Raw genomic sequence first — 21,760 nt, 5'->3', positions numbered from 1 at the left:
GAGATCGATTCAATTCCTTAATATTCTTTTTGGTAGGTATGGTTCAACCCCTGTTATAAAGGTTTTGCTTCTCTTTTTAATATATGCCAAAATCTAAAACCAAACGCAAGGATTAAATCTAGGGTTTTGACTTTAAACATTTTTTTTTTCTTTTGAATTTTTTTATCAATTAAAGCACTTTTAACTTTTTTGCCTTTTTCATATTTTATAGTTATATCAACAAAGTTTACATTTTCACGATGAGTAAACCGCGTGAAAAGAAATAAAGTAAACTTCAAAACAAAATTTGGCTGCAGCCTACAAACAACGAAATTGGAAAAAATTGCAATTAGACCTTAATCATAGCACCTACACTGGTGAAAAAGAATTGATTTTTACTACAACTTAAGAGTATAAAGAAGTCTTAACAATTATTTATTCACTTAAAATTTTAACAAAAGGTATAGCGCATGCTAATTTCAGCATATAACATGAGTCCTTTACACTAATCAACTAACAAGATGGTTGGAGTAGTAAATCATAAAATGGGCAAAAAGTCAGCAAGTTCAAACAGCAAAAGGGTGTTTGGCAAAACATAGAGCCGTTACCACCATCATCCTCATTCCTTATCTCTCAGGCTTTTCGTAAAAAATATATGTATATAAAGTTATATTTTGGGCTAAGGCCATGAGGGCATTCCAATGTTGGTGGGGGACTCTTTTATGATTCCAGATTTGGGTGCCTCCCGGAGAGGAGCAATTAGCGCATGCCGTTAACATTGCTCCCCGCAATCTATGCCCCATGGGCCAAAATTTTTCTCCTTTTTTTTCCTTTAGCCCCCCAATGACTAAGTAACAGGAATGATTTGACAGAAAAAATGATTGTATGAATCAGCATGGAAGCCAGCCAACTAACCTCCTCAGAGCTTGATGGATCTCTTTGGCAGAAAGTCAAGTTGCAAAACTTCCACCCCAAAAAGATAAAAGTTGCCAAACTTTCTAAACAGGGTTTGCCCTCTTCATACTTCACACAGGAGAATCCAAATCAAGTCAAGCCAGTAGCTTTTACAAGAACAGTGGAGACTGCTTATATTTTTTGCTCGGATTGGGGGGGGGGGGGGGGGGGGGTTGGAATTAAAGAGTTTGTGTTGTGATTCTGAATTTCTGATCATTGTGTTATGATGCATTGACCTTAATTCGAGTTGGGTTTTGATGGGATCAAACAGGATCAGCTGGTTTTTCAAATGGTGGATGCTGTTTTTAGTCCTCTTGTTTTTCTGCTCATTAGTCCTCAGCACGGATGATGTCACTGGTGATTCTTTGGATGCTCTCCTTCGGGACTTCGCTTTGAAAGAACTGATCAAACACCGGCCTCACACCAGCATTCTACACAAGACTCCTCTTCCTAGTAACCTCTCCGGCATCGAAGTTTCGGTGGTGAGGCTCAGAAGCAGGCATTTCTGGATCAATGGTGCCAACTTCAGTGCCTTCAGCATCCCCACAGGGACTCTACCGGTTCCATATGTGAGGAGAATTGCAATAGTGTATCAAAATCTGGGTAACTGGTCTTCCCACTTTTATGGTCTGCCTGGTTATGAATTGAGTACTCCTGTGGTGGGTTTCATGGCATTTGATGCATCAAACTTGAGCATCAAGAGCCTCTCAAAGATCGATCTCAACACGACGGGAAAACCTGTTTTGATCCATTTCTCCAACTTGACATCCTCAAACGGAACCAGGAGAAGATGTGCTGCATTTTATGCCAATGGGACTGCCCAACTAAGTGAAATGAGCTTGCCCAATATGTGTCACAGTCATGAGCAGGGCCATTTCTCCATTGTTGTTCCACTTCCACCGCAGCCAAAGAAGAATTCACATCATATAGGGAAGTTGGGATTAATTTTGCTTGGTTGTTCAGGGGCAGTGATACTTGTGGGTGTGGTGGGATTGGTAATTTTCAGACTAAGCAAGACACAGAGGATTGAGGAAATGGAAAAGCAAGCTGATGAAGAGGTGGCTCTTGCAATGATGTGGATTGGTAGCAGCAAAATGCCTTCTGCAACATTAACAAGAACTCAGCCAGTCCTGGAGAGTGGACATGTTCCATAGCTGATCTTCTATCTTTCCTCTGTTCTTTTCTCTTTTAAATTCATTTTCTTTCTAAACTTAATTTTGTTTACTTACAGTAATAGGGCTTGAAGTTTCTGGAATTTATTTTCAGATGAAGCTGTTTAATTCGTATTTTGTACTTGTAAATGGACAGTTGGGGAGTAGGCAAAATGATTTTTCTTCTTTTAATTTTAATTTCACTGTTTTAATTTCATTAATACAAATCGAAAAAGTTTTTAGGACCTTAACTTCATAATTTGATGACATTCAATTAAAAAATTTTACACTGCATATAGCAATTCAACCATCAAAACTCAACTTTTATGTGTAAGATACTAAATTCTTAAGGAATTGATAGATACTAATTAGAACTTCTTCGATCTCATCTAATTCTTCAAATGATCAATTTGTGCAATAAATCATTAATGACCTTTATGTAACGTTTGAGAGTCCATAATTGGAGGCTTGAACTTAGATTTATATTGAATTCAACAAAATTTAGATTACTCTTTTGTGTTTCAATTTGTTCAAATCCATAAAACCTAAACCCAAAGCTTGAAAATCTTGCACCTAAACACAATGAAAAACTTCAGAATTCGAATCGTCCCTCTCTTCTTTCCTTGGCTTTTGCAGGAGATACATTAATTATAAACATTTGTTCCATGATGGATAAAATTACCTTGTAGAGGAAGAGGGAAAAAAAAAGTGAAGAAGACATTAGGCATGGACTCCTACTCAGTGTCACACAAAGATGAGAAACACCGATAGCCACTGAGGCAACCCAAACCAGTGCCCCAGAGGGTAGATGCCTTCTAGAACAGTTAAAGCACAGAGCAGCACCAAACCCTGGAGATTTATGAAAGTCTCAAAAGAAGAACAATCTGAAGTCCAACTTGGTGAAATAAAATCAAGGTTTGACTTCATCTCTGGTAGCTTGCAGTAAAGGGTTCTAGAATAAGGCATGCAAGTGTAGAAGTTGTGCATGCAAATTGATTGAAGAGAAGTAAGAGGAGTAGGAGGAAGATTAAACAATCCCTAGCAACTCAGGGATCAGGTAGTAGCATGGTTTTAAATAACTGCCATGACCTTTACGTAATGATTTTTTGGGTTACCGACATCGTTACACACTGCAAAATCGGTAGGAAGAAAAAGCATGGTCGTAGCAGCTGTCCGTTACAGACCGCGACCGTTATGTAAAGCCGCTATGACCGTTACATAACCGCTATAGGACTGTTATGTCAAAAAAATTATTTTATTTTTTATTTTTTCTTCTCACTTTTTTTCCCTCTTTCATAAATCATTCTCAATATACTATGTGGCAAGAGGGGGAAAAGATTATAATGAGGATGACAATGATACAAAATTTGCTATTTTTTTAAATACTCACAAGAGATGCATTAATTATTAATTTGAAAATACTAACTTGTTAAGAAAATATTTTATTTTGATAATATTAGTAATTTGATTTATGTTCTATATTTTTCAACTTCAACGTTCTTTCTTTTCTAGTTATTTTATATTTGTATTATTTGTATCATTGTATGTCTCATGTGTCTAATAGATTAATAAAGTATATAATGTATTTTGTTTTATTAACTAATTTTGCACACATGATAATTTATCACACATAAAAATGAGAAGTATAAATACGCATACACATGTAATTTTTCTATCAATGGTGGTTTAAAACAAATGTAAACTTCTTGCCTTTACCAAATAACTTAGTTGAACTAAAGGATCCAAAATACACTAAAATTCTTTCTAAGAAGGGTTAAAAACTTAAAAAGTGCAAGTATGCTAGTATTGACAAGGTTGTGCGTGCTTGGAAAAAATTCACAACCGTTACACCCGTTTCCCATTTACCCCTGCTTTCCGTTACACCCGTTACCAGTCAGATTATGCTACCCGTTAAAACTTTGTGTAGTAGACACAAAATAGAATGCTAAATGGAAGTTCAGAACAAAGAGAATTTAAGGAGGCAGGAATGAAGTAAGATAGGAAGGGGGTGATTTAGTTATCAAAAGAGTTGAGGAGTGAGGTAAGGCTGAGATAGGCTCTCTCTAGGAGAGAGAGAGAGTCATGTAAGAGTGAATTAAAAGATCTCTAAATGATACTAGTGCATTGAGTGGGATATTTATAGTGGTAGTTGGGCAACCATTACCGAATGGGGCGATCCCCCATTAGGTAAAGCGACAAGTAATGCTCTTTTGTAAAGAAAGGGGTCAAAAGCTACGCAATGAGAATGAGATGAAAGTGGTTAATATTTGAGCTTATTAGTAATGGTTATGAACTTGCAGGTTTGGACTCTCTCTCGATCAAGTCTTAACTTAAGCCCTGCAGCAAATCCCTGAATTAGTCCCTTCTAACCCATTTGCAGCCTTTCTGCACCCTTCAATAAGCATTTTCAAGCTTGCACATCACACAATACATCACTTTTTTCACCTACAAAGCATAAGCAAAGTGTACCTTTGCTTTTTCACCCATTCCGCTTCATCTACCCACTTTTCTTCCCTACCAACCACGATTAATTTTGGATTCTCTCCATACTTCGTAGAAGCCAATCAACATCAATTCCATCACCAACTTAAAGAAGAATTAAGCCACCTCTCCACAAATAGCTTCTCTAGTTCTCTTGCTATATATAATTTAACTAGACTCCAAAGGCACATACCATCAAATCCCAAGAGAATTGTTGCCAGGCATGAAAAGCATCAGCGGCATTCTAACATCACTGATTTTCTTCATTGATGGGATCAGCCATAATCAGTTTTTTCATATGGTCAGTGCCCATGTTCCTCACATTTTTCTGCCCATTTGTTCTCACCTCAGACAATGAAACTGCAGACTCTTTGGATTCTCTTCTTCGAAGTTTTGCTTTTGAAGCAGTGGTCCAACACAGACCTCACACCAGTGTTTTGTACAAGGCCGACCTTCCTTCTAATCTCTCTGGCATTCAAGTCTCAGTTGTTAGGCTCAGAAGCAGGAATTTCTGGCTCAGAGGTGCCAACTTTAGTGCCTTTAGGATTCCCCCAAGCACTTTGCCGGTGCCTTACGTTAGGAGAATTGCCATAGTCTATGTAGACCTAGGCAACTGGTCTTCCCACCAGTACAATGTGCGTGGTTATAGACTAACTACACCTGTGGTTGGTTTCATGGTGTATAATGCATCGAATTCGAGCAGCACGAGCTTCCCGAAGCTCGATCTCGACTCGACGAGAAGACCCATTTCTGTACATTTTCCCAATTCGACGTTGAACAGCACCGGGATGAAATGTGCTGCATTTTATGCCAATGGGACAACTCACCTCAGTGACATGAGCTTGCACAATGTGTGTTTCACTGAGGAGCAGGGTCATTTCTCCATTGTTGTTCCAGTGGAGAGGAAGCGGGTGGAGAGGAGTTTGAGGGAGATAGAGTTTTTGATAGGGTTTTCAGTGCTGTTTGTATTAGTGAGCATTGTTGGGATGGTGATTCTCAAGCAAGTTAAGGCACAGGGTTGAGGAAATTAATGGGAAAACAAGCTGATGAAGGACAAAATGAACACGAGCTCAATTAGGTTTTGAATTTGTTTTAATTTTAAAAAATATTAACTATTAGCTAGTTTGTAGTTTTTAGTTTTCACTTGTGATGTTTATATTTTTAATTTTTGAAAATGATACTGAACATTCCCTTACTTAACTGTTAAGACTTTGTCAAGAATGATACAAACCTCAACTTGATTTTACAAATACTTACCTCATAACACTCTCTCACGTGTTTGCACTCAAATTATGTCACTTACATTCTTGTTTCACTCTTAAATTGTTTTTTTCCCCGATATTAGTCTCACACCCTCTTGCATTTTTCCACTCATAGTTTCCCCTTTTCAGTTCTTCATCAAACTAATAAATTTAAACCTTTTTCTTTAGTTTTCCATCACACCCTGTTGTTCATATAAATTAGTCAGGTACGTGAATAAATAGGTTCAAAATTTTATTGACTAAAAAAAATAAATACAAATTCAAATTATGATTCAACAAATATGTGAGTATAAACTCAAATTATATACTCTTCAAATGGATGCTAGAAAATAAAGTATCATCCACTACAAAAAAGAAGGCCTTTAGTGACGGCTTAGTGACAGTTACAAAGTGTTGACTAAAACGGTGGTCTCAACTAACTATAAAAGACAGTTTTGGAAACCGTCACTAATAATTGAGTATTTGTGACGGTCTTATTCCGTCGCTAAAGGCCTAAGACTGTCACTATAACTGACATATTTTCTCGTTTGAAAATCATCACTAAAGACATACTATTAGTGAAGGTTTTGACCATCACTAAAAGGCGTACTATTAGTGACAGTTGTGAAAACCGTCACTAAAAGGCGTACTATTAGTGACAGTTGTAAAAACCGTCACTAAAAGGCATACTATTAGTGACAGTTTTGAAAATCGTCATTAAAAGGCGTACTATTAGTGACGATTTTGAAAATCGTTAACTTAGATATCAAAGTGATCCCCCCGAGTACACCTTGAGTCCTCCAAGTCATTCTTACTTGTTTCTTCTCAGATGGTCATAGTCAAAGAGCGAAGCTATTAAAGTAGTGTGATTATGGGTAGCAACAATTGGCGGCATCTGTGGGAACTTCTTGGGATATTTTTCGTCCTTGACCATGCCCACATCACATAATTTCATATCAGAACCTACTCGGGAAAACCAATCTCCCTAGTTAGTTCATTCCACTCTGACTGACAACCCGAGTGTGTCACTGAGTGACTTTCTAGCCTTCCAAAGGAGGGTAGAAGACATATTTGCTATGATCTTGCAGCAGAAGAAGGATCATGAGGAGCATGGCTCGGAGGTTGATCGGAAGGAAGCAGTGCTTAACAAAAATACAACTATCCCACAAGAAATTGTTGTAAAAGCTAAAGATCCAGTAAGAAAGCTGAAGTGACAAGCAAGTTGGAGAAAAAGTTCAAAAAGCTCACCCAGCTGGAGAAGCTGGTAAAGGAGGTACGCAACCATCCCCCTATATAAGAGTCTTCAATTAAATCCTCAGACCCTCCTTTTACCAAGGAGGTGATGGAGGTCCCTTTGCCAAACAGTTTCAAAATGCCTAGTGTGTAGGCATATGATGGGTTGGTTGATCCTTTGGATTACTTGGACACCTTTAGGGTGTTAATGTAGCCGCAAGGCATGCCTAATGCAATCATGTATCGAGCATTTACATCCACTTTGAAAGGAAGTTTTAGGGCATCGTATTGGACTCTAAAGCCTAGATCCATCGTCTCCTTTCTTCAAATGGAGGAGTAATTTGTTAGGCACTTTGTTAGTAATAGAAGGATGGCAAAAAACTCAGCTCATTTGATGAGTCTCGTCTAGGGGGGAAAGGAAACACTCAAGGAATTCATGTGCTAGTTATTATATAAGCCTAAAATATGATTGAGTCGGAATTTATAGGAATTGGCTCTTATTGGTTATTTAGGGGACTGGTTTGAGTTATTACTCTCGAATAAGAAAAACTTGTTTCAAATATTCGAGAGTATTTAGGGGAGGGAACTAATATAGCCAAAATTAGTACGCCCAAATTTGACAAATATGCTTGCTGAGGCGGGCAGCCGCAAGGCTGACCTTGGGTGTCTCACATAACTCCCACTAAAGTATCAATAATTCCTAGTGCGATTACGGAGGCTGCAATTGATGGCCTAGATAACCACCCATGAGTTACTTGCAACCCATAAGTTGCTTGTAACGTCCTAGACAAAATGGTACCTCATGAATGCCAAGCTGGGGAAATGTTTGCCCCCGTTACTATAAAAAAGAGATCCTAGGGAGAGGTAAGCATCTCATTTTCACTCATTCATATTTAATGTTGCAATCTGAGTCTCCCTTTCTCCAACTTAGGCATTGAAGTGATCCCTCGGAGTACACTCCGGGTCCTCCAAGCCATTCTTACTTGTTTCTTTTAAAGTGGTCATAGTCGAAGGGCGAAGCAATTGAAGTAGTGTGATTCTGGGCAGTAACAACTTCCAAATAATTAAGTGCATTTTTTTTTTTTAGAAAGTTTAACTTTTTAATGAAACATTCATGATGTGGTTGTTGAATAGATTAAAAAGTTTCTTTTCTAAAAAGTAAAATTAGCGTTTTTAAATTGAGTTTTATGACTTTCTTCCAAAATAAATCAAAAAATCATTAAAATTAAAAGTTTTCATGAAATAACCAAAAAATGTTTTAAAATTAAAATTAAGAATATTTACTAGGAATTACATATAATTTTTTTCTTTTTAGAGGATATGTAAACAGTCCACTTTATAGATCCAAACATATCAAATAAAAACAAAAGAAGCAAAAAGTCTTTTTTCCCTTCTTTTTTTTTTTTTAAAAAAAATTTTTTGCTTGATTGTATGTTTGTTTTGAATTGTCATTAAATAGTAGTGTTGACTCTACGAGTCCAATCCTGTTTTGATAATGACAAATCACTTGGTATTTGATCTGTGCATTGAGATTATGAACAGGAACAATATTTAGCATGCATAGAAGGCTAGAAAGTCATGGAAGCCATGAAGACTAAAGCATATACATCTTGGCACAATCCATGAAACTAAAAGAATGAAAGAATGAAGATGCAAGTGGCAAGTTCAAGATCGTCATGGTAATGAGTATTTAGAACTGAATGTATTTACATATTTCATATGATTTAATTCGAAACTCAAAATATACCCTAGACTGACCTTAGGAGTCATGCATCTTATGAACATCTTTAAGGGATATTTATGGACTTAGAAATATTTTAAAACCCATGAAAATATTTTATAAAAGAGCAAAGAAAGAGTGCAAAAGCAGATTTTTGAAACTAAAAGAAAAATCCAGAATATGGTCTGTTCAGAAGACCGAACTCCCTGACCACAAGGCTTAAGTGTCAACTTCAAAAGACTGAAGTGTACGCTCAGTCATCTAAAGATTCAACTTCAGAAGACCGAAATTTAAGTTCAGTCATCTGAATAATTTCTTCAGAAGACCAAAGATTAAGTTCAGTCGTCTGAAGAATTATTGGAGAAACACAGAAACAGGCAGAAGCATACCAGAAGACTAAACCCTGACTTCAGTCGTCTGAACCCGCAACTTCAGAAGTTTGAACCCCAACTTCAAACATCTGACCCTGTGTCCAGGTTAATTTTTCGAAACTCTAAGAAACTTCAGTCGTCTGATCCTTAATCCTCAGTCTTTTGAACCTGCGGGAAAGTTAAAAAATTTAATTTTTAATGAGAGAACACGCAAGTTATTTTTTAATCAAGTTGATCCAACGGTTAAGAATTATACGTCAGATCTGAGCTAAGGCTACATTCATCTACAAAAGGCATTCTAGCAATTGTTGTGCATTCAACATGGTATTAGGGTTTGGTAAATTGGTTTGTTTGTTAATATTTATTCTCAAAGAGTTTTTCATCTCTACATCTATTATTGAATATTATTAGAGAGATTGATCTTGAGTGTTCATATACATATATAGATTATTTTGACAAGATCACTACTTGAGAAAAGTTTTGCCATTGGTTCAATATTCTTTGATTCAAGTGTGTATTCATTTAAAGATTCGATATTTTCGATAGTATAAAACCACTTGATTAACTATACATAGAGTTCATAACTATATATATTATCGTGGGATATTTTCTGAAAAATATTATATTGGGTTTTGATCTTTGGAACACATATCATATATATATATATACATATTCATATACAAAAATCATATTGTGCTTTAAATATTTTGAATAAAGCTTATTGATCTTGATCTTTATAATATTCAAGACAAATCTTTTAATAAGATCACATTTGGTAATCGTGCATCTAATAAGTTGAACTAGAATCCTAATTTCTCCAAAACATTTACTTATATCATTATTTTGGGAGATTTGATGAAAGGGAAATTGTGTGAAGCATATCATTTATATAACGATTACATCGTTACATACATATTGAACTTCAAGTTTCATCATATGAATATGTGTTAGGTTTTCAATTATACTCACTAGCTTTGTTTGAAGCAATATTGAGTTCTTTTGTAGATTTAATATTCTATATTGTAATCACAATTTGAGTTGTGAATCGGGTGAGGAGGAAGTTGTGCCTCTTGTAAGCAGTGGATGTAAGGGAAGCTTCGTCCTGGTTAAAGGAGCAGGGATTTAATGGAATCCTTGAGTGGGTTGCTCAAGGTGAGGATGCAGGTGGGGTTAGCTGAACCTCATAAAAATTGTGTTTGCCTTCTTTCTCCCTTTACTCCTTTTAATTTTCGCAAACCATTTCATTACTTATCTTGCATATGTGTATGTTCAATAACCCCACATGCACTTGATAATTAATTGGGTAAAAAGAATTCATTGATATAATAATTTGAATCAGTCTCAAACCCCTGCAAGTAATTTGTTAAATATTGAAATAGGGATTAAGTGGTAAATAATATTAAAGGTTTTTAAAAATACCCAATTCACCTCCCCTTTTGGGATTACACCTAAATTAATATTTGGTATCAGAGCGGGTTTACTTAGACTTAATTGTTCATTTGTAAAAAGATCACATGGCACACATCGGTGTAACTCCATTCGGTGAGGGACATTCGTCCAGTAGACCACCTATTTTCTGCGGTGTAAACTACACCTACTGGAAAAGATGGATGAGTATATACCTTTTAAATGTGGATTGGAAAGTGTGGAAAATTGTTTCCAAGGGAAACCATGTCCTTATGAAAGTAGTTGATAAGGTTAATGTACCCAAAACTGAAGATGAGTATACTGAAGAGAACTCGAAATCTGTGCAAATAAATGCTACTGCAATAAATTTGTTATTCTGTGCACTAGATGTAAATGAGTTTTATAGGGTAATGACATGTAACACTGCTAAAGAGATTTGGGAAAAATTAGAAGTTACATACGAAGGTACTAAGGAAGTAAAAGATAGTAGGATAGACATGCTCACTAGTGAGTATGAAGCATTTAAAATGACTGCTGATGAATCTATCCAATCCATGTGTACTAGATTCACACACATCACGAATTCTTTAAATGCTCTTGGTAAATCTTACCCTACTTATGAGTTGATCACGAAAATACTTAGGAGACTACCACCAGTTTGGGAAGCGAAAGCTATGGCAATAGCAGAAGGGAAAAATCTCAAGGAGATGTCTGTTGATGAACTAATTGGATCGTTCATCACATAAGCTTGCAATAAATGAGAGGAAGAATGAGAAAATCAAAGCAAAGAAAGCTACAACACTTAAGGCATTATCTCATTGCTCCAGTGAGGGAAGTGATTCAGAATCGGATGATAACATGACACTCATCACCAAGAGATTTGGAGAGTTCATGAGAAAGATCAAGAAATACACCAGAAAATTTAAGGGCTCAAAAGCAGAAAAAGGAGAGTCAAGCAGAAGGAAGCACAAAGATGATCCTCCCATGTGTTATAACTATAGAGAATTTGGACACATCAAGTCGGATTGTTCCCAATTGAAGAAAGGGTCTAAGAAGAAGAAGAAGAAAGCTCTAAAAGTGGGATGGGACACACACAATACCAGTAGTTCAGAATTTGAATCCAATGATGATGAGATTGCGAATCTATGTCTGATGGCTCACGATGACCACGAGGTACAATCCTTTTGTTTTGTTTCATCTTACTATTCAAGTGATTAAGAAAATGAAAATAGCGTGCTTTCGTATAATGAATTGCATCAGGAATATTTGTACACCCTCAAAATGCTTGAAAAAGTGACTAAGAAAAATTATGGTTTGAAATTAAAATTGAAAGAATTTTCAAAGTTAGTTGAATGTCAAAATGAATATCATGCATCTCTCATAAAAGACAAAGATTTAAAAATTGAGGAGTTAGAAAAGAATTTGAAAGATAAATCTAACATTATTTGTAAATTTGCAGAAGGTCAAAATAATTTTGAAAAACTCCTGGGAGCTCAAAGAAATTCCCTCGAGAAGGAAGGTCTTGGTTTTAATGGGAAGGAGGATCTAAAATAGAGACATCTCTACATGAGATATTTTGTAAGAGAGTCAAAATCGTATGTTCCAACTAAAGACTATCATAGAAATACTACCTGTTTTAAATGTAAAAGGCTGGGTCACATAAAATTTGACTATCCTTTCAAAAATAAAAATGTCAAACTTAAGAAAGTTTGGAAATTCAAAGGAGAATCTAGTACTAACCCCCACGGACCCAAGAAAACTTGGGTATCAAAAGTAGTTATCTGATTATGTTCTACAGATGTGCTTGAAATTGTCCTCCTCGAAGGACAAGTGGTATATGGATAGCGGATGCTCACGACACATGATAGGAGATAAAGCTAAATTCGCATCTATCATATCCAAAGATGAAAGATTCGTTACATTTGGGGATAACTCTAAAGGTAGAATCCTTGGAGTTGGTAAAGTTGGTAAGAAACCTTCACTTGTCATTGATAATACGTTGTTAGTTGATGGATTGAAACGTAACTTATTGAGTATAAGTCAACTATGTGATAAAGGTTATAAAGTCTCATTTGAACATGACAAATGCATTGTAGAGAACAAATCTGAAAACAAAATATTGTTTATTGCAGATCGTCATGAAAATATATACACCACTAGCCTTGATAATCTTGCTTCTCTACATGTTACTTGTTTTTATGCTATAAATGAAATTAGTTGGATTTGACATAGGAGACTAGGACACGCAAACATGGACTTAGTAGCTCAACTTTTTAAGGAAGAATTAGTTAAGGGATTTCCTAAGACTAAATTCGTGAAGGATAAAATCTGTGATGCATGCCAACTAGGAAAACAAGTAAGAACGAGCTTTAAGAAGAAGAAAATAATCTCTACTACTAGGTCACTTCAAATGCTACACTTAGATTTATTTGGCCCAAACCCAACTCAGAGTTTAGGAGAAAAATAATGCGCATTCATCATAGTTGATGATTATTCAAGATATACATGGGCACTCTTTTTAGGTCACAAAGATGAAGCGTGTGAACAATTCATAAATTTGTGTAAGAAAAGTCAAAATGAAAAGGGTTAATACTGTCACTAAAATCCGAAGTGATAGGGGTAGAGAATTTAAAAATCAAAGCATGAAAGACTACTGCAATTCATTAGGAATAGTTTATAATTTTTCGACTCCTAGAACACCACAGCAAAATGGTGTAATTGAAAGGAAGAATAAGTATGTACAAGAAATGGCTAGAACTATGCTTAACAAACATAAACTACCTAAGTACTTCTGGGTTGAGGCAGTAAATACCGCATGCTATGTTTTAAATAGAGTTTTGATTAGACCATCTCTAAATAAGACTCTTTACGAATTATGGAATGGCCATAGACCAAACATATCATATTTTCATGTCTTTGGCTGTAAATGTTTTGTGCTTAGAGACAATAAACATTCAGGAAAGTTTGATGTGAAATCAGATGAAAGTATCTTCCTAGGGTATGCCTTAGATAGTAAAGCATACAGAGTATATAACAAATGAACATTAACCATTATGGAATTCATTCATTTAGTGTTCGATGAGTCAAATCCCTTCTTTAAAAGGACTGATGAAGATGAAATTGAGATAAATAAGGAATTTGAAAAACTGTCCATTAAAGATGATTCAGAAAAGAAAAATGAAATTAAGGAACCATCCGTTGAAACTAATCAAATTGAAAATAAGGTAATGAACTACCTAGAGAATGGAAGTACATAAAGAATCATCCCATTGATCAAATAATAGGTGAACCATTACGTGGAGTAGCTACTCGATCCTCACTTAGGAATATGGTTATTCATTTTGCCTTTCTATCTCAAGAAGAACCTAGGAATGTGAGTGAAGCAATTAAGGATGAATCGTGGGTGTTGTCCATGCAAGAAGAGTTAAACCAGTTTGAGAGAAACAAAGTATGGACATTAGTTCTGAGACCTGATGATAAGACAATTATTGGAACAAAATGGATATATAAGAACAAGAAAGATGAACATGGAATAGTTGTTAGAAATAAGGCAAGACTAGTAGCTCAAGGATATAACTAGGAAAAAGGAATAGATTTCGAAGAAACCTTTGCACCTGTAGCTAGAATGGAAGCCATTCGAATGCTTTTAGCCTATGCTGCTTTTAAGGATTTCAAGTTATATCAAATGGATGTCAAAAGCCGTTTTTAAATGGCTATATAAGTGAAGAGGTGTATGTAGAACAACCCCCAGGTTTTGAAAACCATAAGAATCCAGATAACGTTTATAGACTAACAAAAGTCTTGTACGGTTTAAAGCAAGCTCCCAGATCTTGGTATGAGAGACTAAGTGGCTTTCTACTGGACAATGGATTTATTAGAGGGAGGATAGACACAACACTTTTCATAAAGTCTAAGAAAGATGACTTGCTCCTATTTCAAGTATACATAGATGATATCATATTTGGAGCTACAAATAAAGACTTATGTAATGAGTTTGCAAGCACTATGCAAAATGAATTTGAGATGAGCATGATGGGTGAACTAAATTTCTTCCTAGGACTTCAGATCAAACAAGGGAAACATGGAATCTTTATAAATCAATTGAAGTACATTAGAGATTTTCTCAAAAAGTTTAATATGGAAGATGGAAAAATACTAGGAACATCTATGAGCTCTTCTTTGAAATTAGACAAAGATGAACAAGGTATACCAGTAGATGTCAAGCTCTATCATGGAATGATCGATAGCTTACTATATTTGACTGCCAGCAGACCTAACATAATGTTTAGCGTATGTTTGTGCATAAGATTTCAGGCTGCACCAAAAGAGTCACATTATTTAGATGTCAAACGAATACTTAGATACCTGATAGAAACCATAGAAGTTGGGTTATGGTATCCTAAGTATGCATTTTTTGAGATTATCAGCTATTCAGATGTTGATTTTGCTGGAAGCAAAGTGGATAGGAAGAGCACGAGTGGTACATGTCATTTCTTAGGACATTCGTTAGTCTCTTGGTTTTCCAAGAAGCAAAATTTAGTTGCTCTTTCCACAGATGAGGCAGAATGCATAGCGACAGGAAGTTGTTGTGCTCAAACATTATACATGAAGCAACAACTGACGGATTTTTGATTAATCTATGACATAATTCCTATAAGATGTGACAATACGAGTGCAATAAATATTTCAAAGAATCCTATATTGCATTCACAAACTAAACATATAGAAATAAGACATTATTTTCTTCATGATCATGTGCAAAAAAGAGATGTGACATTTGAGTTTGTATGCACAGATGAACAATGGGTAGACATATTCACGAAACCACTTGCGGAGGATAGGTTTATCCAAATTAGGTGTGAATTAGGCTTGATGCATAGTCGAGAGGTTGCCTAGAATTATATTAGATGACATAATTCAGGGGTAGCAGCATCACTTAATATTCACAATTAGTTAAAAAATTCATATTCGGCTCATTTGTTCCCACTTGGTATCACATTTTTTCACATTTGGTATTAAACTCATATCATGATAAGAGCATATTGACTTACACCTGTTAATCCTCACATAATCTTTGAACTTTAGTGACTGTGTTTGCTTATCCCTGTCTATGAAATTTGATACATTGTGTATGTTCATGTTGCAATTTACATTCAACAACACAACTTTCTACATTAGCAAAGGTGAGAAGTAAATTGAATTAACACAGGGAGACACATTTCACAGTACAAATTTTAAAAAAATCTGATGGTTGAATGAGTTTAAAACTTTAAGATTTAAAGGAGGAGAAGAATATCAGGTTATGTTCACTCATGCATTATTATACACCTTTTTGTTGATGTCAAAAAGGTGAAAGGAATCAAGCTATAGAAAAAATGGGCAAAAATGGTTGGCAAAACTAATTGCGTATGAGCATGAGCATGAGCATGAGCATATTTCATTTGGCATCAGCATATTTCATATTGTTGCATATCTGTTTGTGCATTATTTGACGGGGGAGCCTTGTTAGGCGTAACCCATTCTATATTTTTTTGCTCGTGTATTTGTCATCATAAAAAAGGGAGAGATTGTTGACTCTATGAGTCCAATTCTGTTTTGATAATGACAAATCACTTGGTATTTGATATGTGCATTGAGATTGTGAACATGAACAATATTTAGTATGCACGGAAGGCTAGAAAGTCATGAAAGCCATGAAGACTAAAGTATATACATCTTGGCACAATCCATGAACTAAAAGAATAGAAGAATGAAGATGCAAGCGACAAGTTCAAGATCGTCATGGGAATGGGTATTTAGAACTGAATGTATTTACATATTTCATATGATTTAATTTCAAGCACAAAATATACCCTAGACTGACCTTAGGACTCATGCATCTCAAGGACATATTTAGGGGATATTTATGGACTTAGAGATATTTTAAAACCCCAAAAAATATTTTATAAAAGAGCAAAGAAAGAGTGCAAAAGCAGATTTTTGAAACTAAAAGAAAAATCCAGAAAATGGTCTATTCAGAAGACCGAACTCCGTGACTAGAGACTGAAGTGTCAACTTCAAAAGACAGAAGTATACGCTCAGTCGTCTGAAGATTCAACTTCAGAAGACCGAAATTTAAGCTCAATCATCTGAAGAATTTCTTTAGAAGACCGAAGATTAAGTTCAGTCATCTGAAGAATTATTGGAGAAACACAGAAACAGGCAAAAGCATACCAAAAGACTGAACCCTGACTTCAGTTGTCTGAACTCGCAACTTCAGAAGTCTGAACCCCAACTTCAGACGTCTGACCTTGTGTCCAGGTTAATTTTTCAAAGCTTTAAGGAACTTCAGTCGTCTGATCCTTAACCCTCAGTCGTCTGAACTTGCGAGAAAGTTAAAAAATTTAATTTTTAATGAGAGAACACGCGAGTTATTTTTTAATCAAGTTGATCTAACGGTTAAGACTCATCCTTAGGGCAAGGTTATCTATATAATCAACATCTAAACCCTAGTGCCCCCAGGTAAAAGAACTTTTGGCATACGACTGAGTGAATTAAATGTTTTAGCACAACTTAGGAGAATTTTGAACACATTGCTGAAATTTTTGCTTGGGATTTCAAAGCTTATACGTCAAATCTGAGCTAGGGCTGCATTGATCTACAAAAGGCATTCTAGCAATTGTTACGCATTCAACTTGTTTGGTAAATCAGTTTGTTTGTTAATACTTATTATCAAAGAGTTTTTCATCTCTACATCTATTATTGAATATTATTAGAGAGATTGATCTTGAGTGTTCATATACATATATAGATTATTTTGACAAGATCACTACTTGAGAAAAGTTTTGCCATTGGTTCAATATTCTTTGATTCAAGTGTGTATTAATTTAAAGATTCGATATTTTCGATAGTACAAAACCACTTGATTAAATATCCATAGAGTTCATAACTATATATATTATCGTGGGATATTTTCTGAAAAATATTATATTGGGTTTTGATCTTTGGAACACATATCATATATATATACATATTCATATACAAAGATCATATTGTGTTTTGAATATTTGGAATAAAGCTTATTGATCTTGATCTTTATAATATTCAAGACAAATCTTTTAATAAGATCACATTTGGTATTCGTGCATCTAGTAAGTTGAACTAGAACCCTAATTTCTCCAAAGCATTTACTTATATCTTTATTTTGGGAGATTTGATAAAAGGGAAATGTGTGAAGCATATCATTTATATAATGATTACATCATTACATACATACTGAGCTTCAAGTTTCATCATATGGATATGTGTTAGGTTTTTAATTATACTCACTAGGTTTGTTAGAAGCAATATTGAGTTGTTTTGTAGATTTAATATTCTATATTGTAATCACGGTTTAGGTTGTGAACCAGGTGAGGAGGAAGTTGTACCTCTTGTAAGCAGCGGATGTAAGGGAAGTTCCATCTCGGATAAAGGAGCAGGGATTTAATGGAATCCTTGAGTGGGTTGCTCAAGGCGAGGACGTAGGTCGGGTTGGCTGAACCTCGTAAGAACTGTGTTTGCCTTCTCTCTTCCTTTACTCCTTTTAATTTTTGTAACGCATTTCATTACTTATATTGCATGTGTGTATGTTGAATAATCCCACATGCACTTGATAATTAATTGGGTAAAAAGAATTCATTGATATAATAATTTGAATCAGTCTCAAACCCCTGCAAGTAATTTGTTAAATATTGAAATAGGGATTAAGTGGTAAATAATATTAAAGGTTTTTAAAAATACCCAATTCACCCCCCTCTTGGGATTACACCTAAATTAACAAGTAGGATCTTTATGTTATTTTGAATTGACATTAAATAGTAGGATTTTAAAACTTGATCAGTGCAAACTGTAAGTGCATAGTATCGTAGTTTTATAATATAATGATGTGTAGAGTATCATCCTCAGGGATTGATGTCTTAATTTTACCAAGTACCGAATTTATAATAACCTTGATTTTATTTAGAAAAATTAATAGTTTTAGACTATGAAATTTAAACAAAGCTACTTTAAATAAACTATTCAAGAGAATTTAAAACTAGATGCCGCTTATCAAATTAATGATGGTGAAAACTTCTAGAAAACCGATTTCACCTAATTTCTCACTATGCTTTACTCATCTAACCAATTCGAATTCGTAATCCCTGTTTGTTAGCAAATCTCCAATTTTTCCAAAAGCTTCTTTCGATAGTCAATCAGAACCTATTCTTATTTATTATTTAACATAAGATTATGCAAATTAATAACACAAGAACACAATAAGACCCTCGATTTTTAATGCTACGTAAGTACATACAAGTCTTTCGATCTCTATATTTACCTATGCTGAATTATCCAAGATCTATCCTATAATCCCCCCTTTCGGTAGCAAATCACAAGACTAATATCATTTAATTAATGACCAGTTAATTAAAAGCATTAAGCGCAGAATGACTCAAACATAAAGGAAAACTACTTCAGATTAGCATCAACGAGCAAGCATAGTTTAAAACCAGGTTACATCGTTTTCCTAGAATTCAAAAATTAGTTCATTACGAAAATTAAATCCAACCATAAAGATTTCACCATGTCTTCTTCTATTTGGTGAGTAGAGAAAAAATTAACACTCGCAGCACCGCTGTCACGCACCGCGAACACCCCGAGCACCGCCGTTGTTCGCCGCCTTCTGATTCCGAAAAGATTTTAATTTTCTATACGCCGCTAGCCACCTTCCTTGCTGCCGTGTTTGTTGAACTTCAATCGCGTAATCGATAGAAGAAAACCTCAAGAAAAAATTCTACCCTTTTTCCCAAATTTTGGTGCAGCCTCTTGTATGTGAAAAAAAAATGGTTCTTTCTTTTCTCCTGTGCGTGTGCGGCCTCCTCTCTTTTGCCTTGCGCATGGCTCCCCACCAAGAAACCCTATGCCTCCTTTGACTTTTCCAACTTCCCTTTTCATTCCTTTCTTTCTTTCTTTTTCTTTCTTTCCTTTCTTTTGTTTTGTACCCAGCACCTCACCCAGCAAATTCTAAGATGACCCGACTGCATGGCCGGGTCACATCTCACTTTTTTTTTTTTTTCTTTTTTCAAAGGCACACTGTCTGTCCTCCACCTTCAAGCCCGATTTCCCTCCTATGGCCCGTAACTCTCAAAGCTCAAAACACAAAAGTTGTATACCTCTTTCTCATATTTCCCTAGAATTTTGAATCGTCTCGATTGGAGTTTAGATGAGAAATTTACACCCATATTACGGAGAATTTTCGAAATAGTCTATAAAACAGCGTATGGTAACTTCAAGCCTAATTTCTACCTTGATGCAGTTAGTATTTCACAAAAAGAAAAACATGAAAATTGTAGAGAATTTTCTTATCTTTCTATGGCATCCTGATTCATCTAAATCGGAGGTCGGATGAGAGATTTACGTACAGATTATAAAGTACTGTCGATTTTTAACTTCCAATAGTTGCCCTGCAATAAAAAATACCAAAATTTCATAAATTACTCAATAAAATCCAAATATTATAAATAGAAGACAATGTTAGAATATTGAGAGTAATTAGGCATTTAAATAAAAAGATATAGTTCGTAATGCATGAATTAAAGCACTTAATTACGCAATTTAAGCGCGTAATCAGTCGGATTTTTAGGAGATTAAGTCCTTTGTTTGAATTCTACAAAAACTTTTCAACGGGGTTAAAGGGGTAAAAGATTTCTCAAAAAAAAAATAAAAGAGAAGTAAGTTGCTGACCTTTGCAGGCAGTCAACCACTTGATATTGCAACTTGTTTTTTCAAATGTTTTCATGTTTCAATTATTGTTTTAGAACATTACTTTCAAAAAAGGGAGATAGACACACACACACAAGATAAGTTGGTAACTATTTATAAAGTGAGTGTTGTAGGGTATTAGTTCTTTAAAATTCAACAAAAAACAAATTAAGGCATTACCTTCCCTATTTACAAAAATATTCTCAAACCTAATCTTTTTTAAAAAGGATTTTTATTGATTTTGCCTTTTCAAAACTAAAATAAAGTGATGACTACATTTTTTAATATAAATAAACAAATTAAAGAATCAATGATTTGGTTGTTTATACTTATTTGATTTGTAAAAAGTCACTAAAATATTGACAATCCCAAAATGAATCATCTGAATTTGGTGCCGAAAATTACAATTAAATTTAAAGTAGGATTACATTTTCTAACAAAAAGAAAGTCATGTTAGCATAGATGTAAATAATACTTGTAAAGCACCATAATACAACATTGTAACCATAGGAACCTTTTCTATTATTCTCTCCAACTATGTAACAAACTTTGATTCCATTTTACTTGTATAAATACATGAAAAATATCAATGAAAACTGTAGAGCACATTTCAGCCAAATGGGTTTCTGACATGGTATCAGAGCATTCCAGACCTCAGTCTCAAAAATGGTCGACGCCTCTGCTGCAAATGTCTCATCCCCTGCACCCTCCTTCTCTAATGTCGTAACCAGCAAGCTCACTACTGAAAACTTTCCTTTCTGGAAAGTTTAGGTCAGTGCCTAACTTTGTGGCCAAGACTTATACCAATATGTCGATGGCACCCTCCCTTCTCCTCCTCAATTTATCCTTGACCAACCCACTATTAATCCTAAGTACTCTGCTTGGATGAAGACAGACTAGCTTGTGCTGAGCATTCAATTTTCTTCCATATTAGAATAAGTCCTATGCCATGTTCTCTCATCTACAACTTCACATGAACTTTGGAGCTCTCTTGACTCCCTTTTTACCTCTAAATTTCTAACCCAACAATTCCAAGTTTGTTTTCAATTAGCTAACCTTGCTTGAGGTGAGCTCTCCATCATAGATTTCTTTTCCAAGGTATGAGCACTAGCTGATATCTTAGCCTCAACTGGAAGTGCTCTTCCTGATTACGACCTCGTCACATACTTGTTCACCGAGCTTGGTCCCTCATATGAATCCTTTGTGACCTCCATTACCACAAGGTCGACCCCCATCTCCTCCCAAAAACTATTTCAGTTTCTTCTTGTTCATGAGAGCAGGTTAGCTCACTCAAACAAAACTATGTTCCCTAATGAACCTTCGGTGAATGTCACAATAGCCGGAGGTTGTGACCAACGTGGTCAAGGCTACTCAAGAGGAGGCAAATCTGGAAGAAATGGCAATACCAAAGGATGCTTAAACTCCTATAACAGAGGAGGTCGCAGTGGCAGCTACCCCAATACA

The 21,760-nt window shown here is 35.3% G+C and overlaps 2 protein-coding genes across 2 annotated transcripts; both read left to right on the top strand.

Moving 5' to 3' along the window:
• The first annotated feature begins 1,104 nt into the window (after positions 1-1,104).
• Positions 1,105-2,335, top strand: LOC131158437 (uncharacterized). Its single transcript, XM_058113310.1, has one exon. It carries the CDS (start codon positions 1,191-1,193, stop codon positions 2,085-2,087), a length of 897 nt encoding a protein of 298 aa, XP_057969293.1. The 5' UTR covers positions 1,105-1,190; the 3' UTR covers positions 2,088-2,335.
• On the top strand, positions 2,137-5,765 carry LOC131158438 (uncharacterized). The gene has a single exon (XM_058113311.1). It carries the CDS (start codon positions 4,835-4,837, stop codon positions 5,585-5,587), a length of 753 nt encoding a protein of 250 aa, XP_057969294.1. The 5' UTR covers positions 2,137-4,834; the 3' UTR covers positions 5,588-5,765.
• The last annotated feature ends 15,995 nt before the right edge of the window (positions 5,766-21,760 follow it).

The sequence above is a fragment of the Malania oleifera genome, chromosome 6 (assembly GCF_029873635.1).
Source record: "Malania oleifera isolate guangnan ecotype guangnan chromosome 6, ASM2987363v1, whole genome shotgun sequence".
NCBI classification, from domain to species: domain Eukaryota; kingdom Viridiplantae; phylum Streptophyta; class Magnoliopsida; order Santalales; family Ximeniaceae; genus Malania; species Malania oleifera.
The sequence above is the reverse complement of the archived record's forward strand: the minus strand, read 5'-3'. Positions and strand labels throughout refer to the sequence as shown.